Source organism: Rhipicephalus microplus, chromosome X (genome assembly GCF_043290135.1).
Source record: "Rhipicephalus microplus isolate Deutch F79 chromosome X, USDA_Rmic, whole genome shotgun sequence".
Classification (NCBI taxonomy): domain Eukaryota; kingdom Metazoa; phylum Arthropoda; class Arachnida; order Ixodida; family Ixodidae; genus Rhipicephalus; species Rhipicephalus microplus.
This window is the reverse complement of record NC_134710.1, coordinates 126075863-126085803: the sequence shown is the minus strand read 5'-3', so window position 1 is coordinate 126085803 and position 9941 is coordinate 126075863. Positions and strand designations below refer to the sequence as shown.

Here is a 9941-nt window from a genome sequence, read left to right as displayed (position 1 = left end):
CAAAGGACATCCCTGTTTCAGCGCCTTGCTAATTACAACGCTGCCATTGCTTCTTATTCCTTTCCAGTCTATGCGACCTGTGTTTTCTCGGTATATTTCTCTCAAAACCTGTATAGACCTTATGCAAAATTGTTGCCATCTGTCGGCCGTCGTGTGCATAGCCGCCATGTTAGAGGCTCCGCGCGGCGCAGTATACAGGGTGCACGATCCACGTAACTTGAGCCAAGAGTTTGAGAAAGGACACTCGGTGATTCCACGAGAGATCGACACAGGTCCAAAAGTTGACATTTCAGATTTCATTGAGTATTTTCGTGCTCCTTTCACCAGGTAGCCCGAAAATAAACTTCGTTTTATGATTAACGGCATAACTTACGAGAAAAAAAATATCATACTTCACCAACACGGAGGCACCAATTTCATCACCTGTCATTTTCGAAAATTGCAGATGCTATAAAAAAACAAATATTTTTGTTTCAAAGAAGCGATTTTTTACTTGAAATGCATGTCTAATGAAGAATGAATTCATACGGTTTCAAGTTTGTAGACTTTAAGAAAATAGCTTTTAAAAATGTCTAATTTTGCGACAGATTAAAATAAGTTGCGTATTCCTCTTTTTTTTTCTTCCGAAAGTAATGCAAGCAGCTTTTTCAAACTTGACATGTTTTAAGGATATAGTGTGTACATTAGGTACATAAACATTGCTGCCGTAAGGGAAATGTAAATTTTTATATGTTGCCTCAAAATTTTCATATTGGCAAAAGTATGCTCCGCTGAAATTTGAATAATAAAAAACCCCGTCTTCAATTTTTCTTAAAATCTCGTAAATAGACAACCGAAGGCCATCTCACAGCAATATGGAAAAACATGTTGCATTATTTTGTTTTTAGCGACAATATTCGTGGTACAAATAAGAGCTTTTCGAGAATGCGCTGAAAAGTTGAGAAATCTAGAAATCGGAACGGAAAAGCAGCAATAAGCTTCAAACGCGAGTGAACGTGACCGCCTTTGGTGAAGAAAGGCTGTTTTAACAGATAGGAGTAACTATATTGAACACGGCATTCTACAGTATCTGAATTCACTCTTATACGTAGAGCACTGAGACTTCTAATATGTTGTGCCTCTCCATTACTGACACACATATGGAGCTGTTGTGACGACCATGTGTTTGCAACACGTTGGGTAAGAGAATTGAATGTTGAATGAGTTCATAAACGATTCATAACAAATTTTTATCATTTGGGGCACCAAGACTGCCGCATTAGACTGTAGAACACGCTCTAGGGCAAGTGTTCATCCATCGTCTACTCTACAGATGAATTGCTGTGTGCCGCATCTCGGAGGCAGTGGTTTAGATAACATGGTTCAAGTAGGGACAAAGATTACGCCTCCCGTAATGTTATCGACATAAACATTGCGAAATTCATTTTAACGTACTATACTTCAGTTTTGCATTCGCACTGTGGATACTTTTGCGCAAGTATCACAGCTCACTGAGACGTGAGCTGTGATAGCTCAGTGGTTAGAGCATCGAATGCATTATTCGAAGGTCGTAGGTTCGATTCCTGCTCACGGCTGGTTATTTTTTCACCCTCTTTTCTTTCTTCTTATTTACATTCCATTTGTTCTAATATCCACCCCTATACATTCCTTGGCATTATTGTCTGTTAGATCCCATTACTATTGTGTCAAAACCCGGAAAAACGAGCGCTTAGGTACACACTTCTTTCCCTTATATATATATATATAAATATGTATATATATATACATATATATATATATATATATATATATATATATATATATATATATATATATATATATATATATATTTATATCATAATCATATAGTGGTTTTGGGACGTTAAACCCCACATATCATATATATATATATATATATACACGCAAAGGTCCACGTGTGGTCACGTAGAAGTAATTCGTAACGCGCATCGACGTGAGGCGTGTATTGGCTTATAATCGAAATGCCGAAGTATTGCTGCGTGCCTTGTAGCAGAAGAGAGGAACTAGGAATGCTGAAGGAAAAAAGGTAAGACATAAACTTTGTCCCTTGTTTTAGTTGCGTTTTTTTTTTGTCAAGATGAAGGCGTCTACAGCATGAGTTCCGGCTACTGCTCCCGAAGCACGTGTTTACGTTTTTCTTTATAAGTAAGGAAAACGTGGCATAGCATTTGTATTCGTGTTCCCATAAATTTCTGCACGCCGAGGCAAGGTTGGTTTTGCAATGTTTTCGCTATAAAGCTTTTACCAGGTGAAGGCGACCCATGTAAGTTTCACGCCGAAGTCACCTTCACGCATTTCATTGCAGCTAATTGTGTGTCTCTACGTTTCGTTCAATGTGTTTTGTTTATTACGTTGTGTAATGGCGCACGCTGAATTAGGAGTAAGTGCGCATCATCGGTTCATTCTGAGAACGGAGCAATGGTGAAGCGTCGTTGTTTTGTGCCTTTTCCGTTTTCTCTTCTGGAGTGTTAGAAGCAGCCGTTTAGTGGGATGACTTGCGCAAGACTGCGCATGTTTTTTAAGCATTTGATCTGCTCGGCACATGCAACAAATGGTAGGCACGTGGAATTAGTCGCAATAACCCGTTGTGTGAATGCGGCTTCTCCGTAAAGCGTACGAGTCGCCTTCACTTGGTCAACGGCTGCCAGCCAAAACATTGCAAAATCTGCCTTGCTTCTGCGTGCATCAATTTATGGGAACACTAATACAAATGTATTATTGCGCGTCTAACTTGCATATAGGAAGGGGAGCACAAACACGTGTTTCGGGAGCAGTAGCCGGAACTCATGCTTTAGACGTCATCAGCATAAAAAACAAAAACAAGGGACAGTGTTTACGGCTTACCCTTTTTTTTTTCCTCATCGGCAATTCGAGTACCTCTCTGTTTGCTGCAAGAGATGCAGCAATACGTCGGCATTGCGATTATAAGCCAATACACGCCTCTCGTCGACACGCCTTACGTACTCGCGGGGAGGACTAGAACGACGCACAAACACACGTTATTCGTTCTTGTGGAACGGCGCACCACGAACCGAAGTCAGAGTCGAAAGCGCTCACTGTGGTTGTCTCGAGTTCATGAAGCCCTAAAAACTATTCGCTGATCAAATGCATGAATATGGCGCAAAAACAGTTCAAGGTTCCGCCCATGGTTTGCAAAAAGCGACGTGGTAGATATCTACCCCGCAAAAAGATTCGCCTCCATGCAGTGGCGCTGTGGTGCTATGCGTAAACATGGAGAAAAGGGGTAAGAAATCTGCTTCACGTGCATGTGGTCCTGAGTTCGATTCCTGAGCTGTGTGTGCTTTGCATGTTAATCCCACAGATGTAGATGATTGTGAAACTAGTGATGTTCTATTTACCAGTAGTCGTAAAATCGCCGCATTATCAGCAAGAAACCGCCCTCGAAGCGTAATATAATGCTTTTTTTCCGCTGCCGTACCAGGGCCAGCAGCCTACGGAAATGTCACGCCTAACCACAAGAGTTATTTTGGCAGAAAAAAATTGACCTAAAATCTCGGCTAATCATTTCTCGGCTATTCTTAAATTCACTTCGAATCAGGCCGGTTTCTGGGGTACACGGCTACGGAGCCGCGTAGAAGCGGCGATAATTTGACTTGATTTCCAGCCTGCAGGCGTGTAGTTTTGCCAGCATTTGACTGAGAGTGCTATAGATGCGAAGCAGCAGGCGCTAAAAGACGAACTACTGGCACCCGTATGCACGCGCCTACGCGTCAAAATTGTCTGGTCGGGCCGTTAGAAGAAAAGGGCGTTAAACCAATTTCTCATGGCTCTTACCCAATGTAGGGGATTTTTAAAGGCGAGAGTCTCTGTTGGGGACCTTCGACGCAAAAATTCTGGTCTATCTGTCTGTACACTTGTCTGTTTGTCCACTCCTAACAGCATCGGGTATTGGAAACGGCCGACCCCATCCGCAGCGCCCAGATATGTTGCTCAAGATTCAGCGTTCATACTTGTGCAATTTTCACTTAAAAAGCAATTATTGCGCGTGTCTCGGGCACCCTAACAACACGTATATATTCTGCGTGTGCACCTTTTACTAGAAAAGGCATATATAAGTAATTTTAAGGACCGTAGCGCTTATCACGCTGCGCTTTGTAAGTGTGACGAAGAGCGGCGCGGCAGCTGTGGGCCATGAACTGGACAGCGAGGAAGAAGAGTCAGAAGAGAACAGCTTGCCCGACGAACGGGTGTTGTGTCTGTCTCGCTCATTATATCAGATACACATTAGTCTAAGTGGTGATAATGATGCTGGTTATTATTCCACAGTGTTTCATTTAGCAACCTCCAGTCGTTTGTCTGTGCAAATGTACCCATAAGTGCGCCTGGCCGACACCGATTACTGTACATATTGTTAATCCAGAAGGAGAATTGCAGTGAAGCATTCAGCAGCTCTGAACAGTTGACGCTGTAAAAAATAGCGCTACTCTATTCGTTTAGTGGACTAGCGCTGTACAAAAAAATGTTTGTTATCATCATCATCATCATAGCATTTGGCTAGCGCCTCGCGTGCGAACGTGCCAAGGGCTCGCGAACGTGAAAAAGCAGAAGAAAGACGAGTCTTGGATTACTTGCTTATTTCTTCTGCTGGTGCTTGTTCTGCTCATTCGCAAAATCACCTCTGCTGCTGCAAGTCCAGAAGACGTGAGTCGCAACCTCGTGTCATCGACGACGATCAGAACGAGGCATTTCAAAGAGGCTTTGTCTCCGACCAGCAAGCCACGAAGAACTGGGCCTGCTGTGAGGTGGTAGACAGGATATGCGCGGGCGCCCGATGGACGGGCGTGTGGCTGGCACCATCCGTCTTCTTCCCATGTCGGACGACCGGCACCTGGTGTTCGACCCCAGGCTTAGGTGGAGCCGTTCTGCATACATGGGCACCAAACCTGCTGGATCCTCAAGACGAAGCTTTGTGTTCGTCTTTGATGAAAAGGTCAGCACTCGTGCCGTTGAACCCACCTCGAAGGAAATGTTGATGACACTGCTTGAGAGATACAGCTGCTTCGGAAGCGTGGCAGGAGCCAGCAAGGCCTCCACCAGGCCTGTCTTGGAGGAGTGCCCTGGAGTGGTCTATGTCACGATAAAGGAACTGCACCAGTACGTCGATAGGCTTCGCTCCATGGGTCCGACTTGCACCGTCGTGGCCGATCCCTTAGAGGTGCATCATGAGGCGGTTTGGCGCTTCCTCTGCCCCATTGGGTCACCGGTCTCTGCGAGGGGCTGTTCAGCTGGGGGCATCTTCAGCCTGGAGAAGCGTGGGACATGCCTCCTGTACAACCGGTACCTCCTGTTCAACCCCATCATTGAGACCGAGTCTGACTACTTCCACGGACAGCTTGCTTACCGAAATCTTGTAGCACCCAACCTGGATCACAGGTTCGTGTTTGTCAAGGCGCTTGGCGAAACTCAAGACAACGCGTACGCGTTCAAGCGCACCACCAAGGAAATAATGACGACGCTTCTCGAAGATGTCGATTGCTTCTTGGTGGTGGCCGGTGCAGGCGGAAGGTATGGGTGCAGCTACACCAAACTCACGTTTAACTAGATTGTTAGATTGGCAAAGGAAGATAAAACCTGAATTCAGCGAGAACGCATTTACCTTTCGATTATGTTTATGCAGTATATAATGAAAAAAAATACCACCAAAACCACCTGCTTGTGCCAGACTTCCGGAGTGCTCCGGAGCTGCGTTGAAAACTCTACCGAAGATAGGGAGAAGTCGGCTGGTTTCCTGGAGTCGAAAGTTGCTCAGCATATCACCGCCGCCAAACAAGCTTGTAACTTGGCTTGACAAGTGGCTCCAGAACTTTGACTGTGACCTTGCACCAGAATGCATCTGGAGCTGGTCTTGGGGCAAATGCAAGCTGGGATCAAGTTGCTCGAATAGGTGTTTCAGCTGGCAGAGCAGCACGTCTTCGCCCAGCTCAACAAGCTTCTTGGCGAGATGTGCAACTTTACTCTGTCCTTCAACGCCTCTCTTCTTTTAGAGATGTGCCTTTTGGCGATGTTAGCGGACATCGCCACCACACATCGAATTTCAAGCGCTTTCAACGCTCGTTTGCTGATGATTAAAAGGAAACCGAATGGCAGATTGGTATTGTTACTTGTGTAGAATACTTTGGGTGCCCCACTGGGAGCCGTAATATTATTATTGGAGACATAGAACTGAAGGTGCGATGCCAAGGATCAGTTTGAACTACCTCAGGTTGCCTAAATAGAGTCTAATTCTCAGAAGCTTAAGTTTCTACCAAATTTATTGACATCGATGTCGCCGCGCCCTAGTATTGAACCCTATATATAGCAAAAGAACGCCAAGGACAAATTCATGCGTGGTGAATTTGGTAAGGGCATAAGCCGTCTTTGGTCAACCACTGTATAGAGGGATATGTCGTGGTCGTTCAGTGTGACCAATTTGTAGGTCACTGCGTATCCAATTGCGCCTTTCCATCTTCGGTCAGTATTCCCTGTTTCAACCCCCCAGTTTTTTACCGCGAATTTTTTTTTCGGAGTCCTCCATGATTTCACTGTCGTATTTCCGTCACGTATAATGCGTTGTTCAATATAAACGAACACATGGCAAAAAAAAAAATAAAATTCAACAGATCGCACGTACCAAGGAAATCAATGTTGTGCAAAGCTTGCAAATGAAAGTTGACCGTGTTGTAAGTTTTTATGGAGTGAGACGCTACGATGTGGCGCTAAACATATGGGCGAATGGGAGCACGCACATACATATAGGTTAAACAGCCCCAAAAGGTTTATATTAGTGGTTATTCACAGTTGTGTTACGATGCCAACAGTGACATGGATATCAGCCACAGCAGAAGTGGTAAGCTCATGTGAAGCACTGGTGCTCGTTACTATGGTAGTCTTGGACACGACTACATAAATCAACTTCAGCAGACAGCGCCAAATTACAATTCTCATTATTCGGACATGATGGCTGCATTTTCATAGGAGTACATATGCAATGTTTATAATATGAGATAGCCAGTAATCGAACCAGAATTTACGTTTCACGAATATTATGGTCTATTTCAAAAGTAGTTCCGAGAGTTGGCGTGCCTCTGTGTTACATTATTGCAATGCAGAATGCTGGGTTTCGATTCCTGCTGGGACCGTGACATTTATTCTTTGCATTCGTTGGGTTAAGTCTGCTGATGTCATGCGTTAAAATAGTCCATGTTTGTTCTTGCTATTCCTGGGTAGATATAAACTGTCAATCACCTGTGGCACATACGCACCCGCGAGTATGTGCCACGCGTTTGGTTGAAAGGGTCTGACGACGTACGCGACGCATTTGTGACATTATTCATGTGTCCTTCAAGTCGTATTCGTCAAATAATCTTACCCTCCCTTAGTAATTTTGGTTTACACCGAGTTTAAAAGGTGATCACGAGAGCACCCCGACGTAGGCGGCAATATAGATAGATAGATAGATAGATAGATAGATAGATAGATAGATAGATAGATAGATAGATAGATAGATAGATAGATAGATAGATAGATAGATAGATAGATAGATAGAAAAAAATGTTTGTATTCACGAACAGAAAAGCGGACGTAGTGTCCCGGAAATAAATACACTCCACCCCTTCGCCAACAGCAAGGATACAGCACACGTTTAACATTCACAGATTTTACCACCTTCTTAAAATTAGGCTCTTTTTATGGAACCTCAGGTAGACCGAACTGATCCTTGGTATCCCATCTTTGGTTCTATGTCCCCAATAATAAAATTACGGCAGCCACTGAGGTTCCGAAAGTATTCCGCAAAAGTAACACTACCAAGCTGCCAATCAGATTCGTTTTAATAATTAACAGATGATCGTTTAAAGCGCTGAAAACTCGAAGTGTTGTGGCGATGTCCATTATGATCCCTAAAAGGCACATCTCAAAAACAGGAGAGGCGCTGCAGGACAACGTGAAGTTGCACATCTCGCCAAGAAGCTGATGGAATTGGGCGAAGACGTGCTGCTCTGCTAGCTCAAACACCTGCTCGAGAAGCACCATCCCAGCTCGCATTTTCACCAAGACGACCTGCAGATACATTCTGATGCAAGTTCACAGTCAAAGTTCTGGGGCCACTTGTCACGCCAAATTACGAGCTTTTCTTGCGGCGGTTATATGTTGAGCAGCTTTCGACTCCAGGAAACCAGCCGACTTCCTCCAATCTTCCGTATAGTCTTCAACGCAGTTCCGGAGCACTCCGGAAGTCTGGAACGAACAAGTTCTTCTTAATGGTATTTGCATTATAAGCCTAGTGAATAAACAGAATGAGAAGGTTAGTGCGCTCTCGCTTAACTGAAGTTTTGTCTCTTCAAGTCAATCCAACATACTATTGAACGACAGCTTGATGTAGGTGCACCCTTACCTTCTGCTCTCAACGGCCACCGCCTCGAAGCACCGATATCTTCGAGAAGGGTCGTCAATATGTCCTTGGAGGTGCGCTTGAAGGCGTACGCGTTGCCTTCAGTTTCGTCAAGAATCTTGACGAACGCGAAGCTCTGATCGTGGGTGGGCTGTCCGTAGAAGTAGTCGGACTCGGTCTCAGGCTTGGCGTTGAAAAGGAGGCACCGATTGTACATGAGGAGAACAACGTAGCCGGTGCACGCACCATGCCTCTCCAGGCTGAAGATTCCCTCAGTAGAAACGCCCCTCGCAAAGTCCGGCGACCCAATGGGGCAGTGAGAGTGCCAAACCCCCTCATAGTGCACCTCAAAAGGATCAGCCACGGTGGTGCAAGGCGGACCCATGGTTTGAAGCCTTTCGAAACACTGGTTCAGTGTCTTCATCGTGACGCAGACCACTCCAGGGCGCTCCTCCAAGACAGGCCTGATGGAGGCTTTGCTGGCCCCTGCCGCAGTGTGGAAGCAGCTGAATCCCTCTTGTATCGTCATCAACATTTCCTTCGCGGTGCGTTCGATGGCGGGAGCGCTGCCCTTTTCATCAAGGCCCTGGATGAACACGAAGCTTGGTCCAGAGAGCTCGGCAAAGTCTGTGCCCATGAATGCAGAACGGCTCCGCCTCTGCTTTGGGTCGAACACCAGGCACCGGTCGACCGCAGTGAGAAGAACACGGATGGTGCCAGCCAGACGCCCGTTCTGCGGGCGCACGCGCATTGCCTGTCTACCACCTGACAGCAGGCCCAGTTGTTCGTGGAGTGCTGGCCGGAGAGGAAGCCTTTTCTTTTTCGAATGCCTCGTTCAGATCGTCGACGATGTCATGAGGTTGCAACTCACGTCTTCTGCTCTTCAAGCTGCAGAGGTGCTCTTGTAGATCAGCTTGAAAGGCTCCAGCAGAAGAAATAAGCTTGCGATACAAGACCTGCTCTTCTTCAGCTTCTTCTCCTTCGCGAGGACTTGGCACGTTCGCACGGGAGGCACCTGCCAGATGTCATAAAGATGATGATAAAGAACCATTATTTTATGGTGCGACCTGGTTATAAGACGGATAGAGTAAAACTATATTTTACAGCATCCACTGTTTAGAGTTACCGAACACGGACAGTAATTGTCCTTCTGGATTGACAGTATGTCCAGTAGTCGTTGTCGGCCAGGCGAAATTATGTGGAAATCCGCATAGACAACAACTAGACGTTGCGAGAGAATATAGTGTGGAATAATGACCTTCGTCAATATCACCGCATAACTGAATATGTATCTGACCAAAATTTTGAAGCTTTCATGTATTTAACGATTCTCAGAAGTAACTTGCTTTAACATAACCGTTCGAAAAGCTACGAACTAGCTCCAGTTGGGAACGTGCCATTCTGTGCTTAACTTCTACAGTTTCAGGCCAAAAGATCAAGCAACACTTTGCGCAAGCCTTGACACATGAGCTTTTAATCATTTCAATACAAATAGTACGTAGTTAGGTTGTTGTACTAACTATTTTTAGGTTAT

At 45.2% G+C, this 9941-nt stretch overlaps 1 protein-coding gene across 1 annotated transcript; it reads right to left on the bottom strand.

The window, feature by feature from the left end:
* Nucleotides 1-7835: 7835 nt before the first annotated feature.
* Nucleotides 7836-9418, bottom strand: LOC142776976 (uncharacterized). Its single transcript, XM_075881288.1, has 2 exons — nt 8411-9418; nt 7836-8253 (listed from the first exon to the last, which is right to left on the bottom strand). Exons 1-2 carry the CDS (start codon nt 9156-9158, stop codon nt 8225-8227), a joined length of 777 nt encoding a protein of 258 aa, XP_075737403.1. The 5' UTR covers nt 9159-9418; the 3' UTR covers nt 7836-8224.
* Between the last annotated feature and the right edge of the window lie 523 nt (nt 9419-9941).

What these genes read in the sequence shown, in the direction of transcription:
- LOC142776976 (XM_075881288.1), bottom strand. Translation starts at nt 9,158, where the DNA reads ATGCGCGTGCGCCCGCAGAACGGGCGTCTGGCTGGCACCATCCGTGTT. An exon ending in GTGGCCGTTGAGAGCAGAAG is followed by an intron (nt 8,254 to 8,410) that starts GTAAGGGTGCAC and finishes TGTTCGTTCCAG; the next exon opens with ACTTCCGGAGTGCTCCGGAA.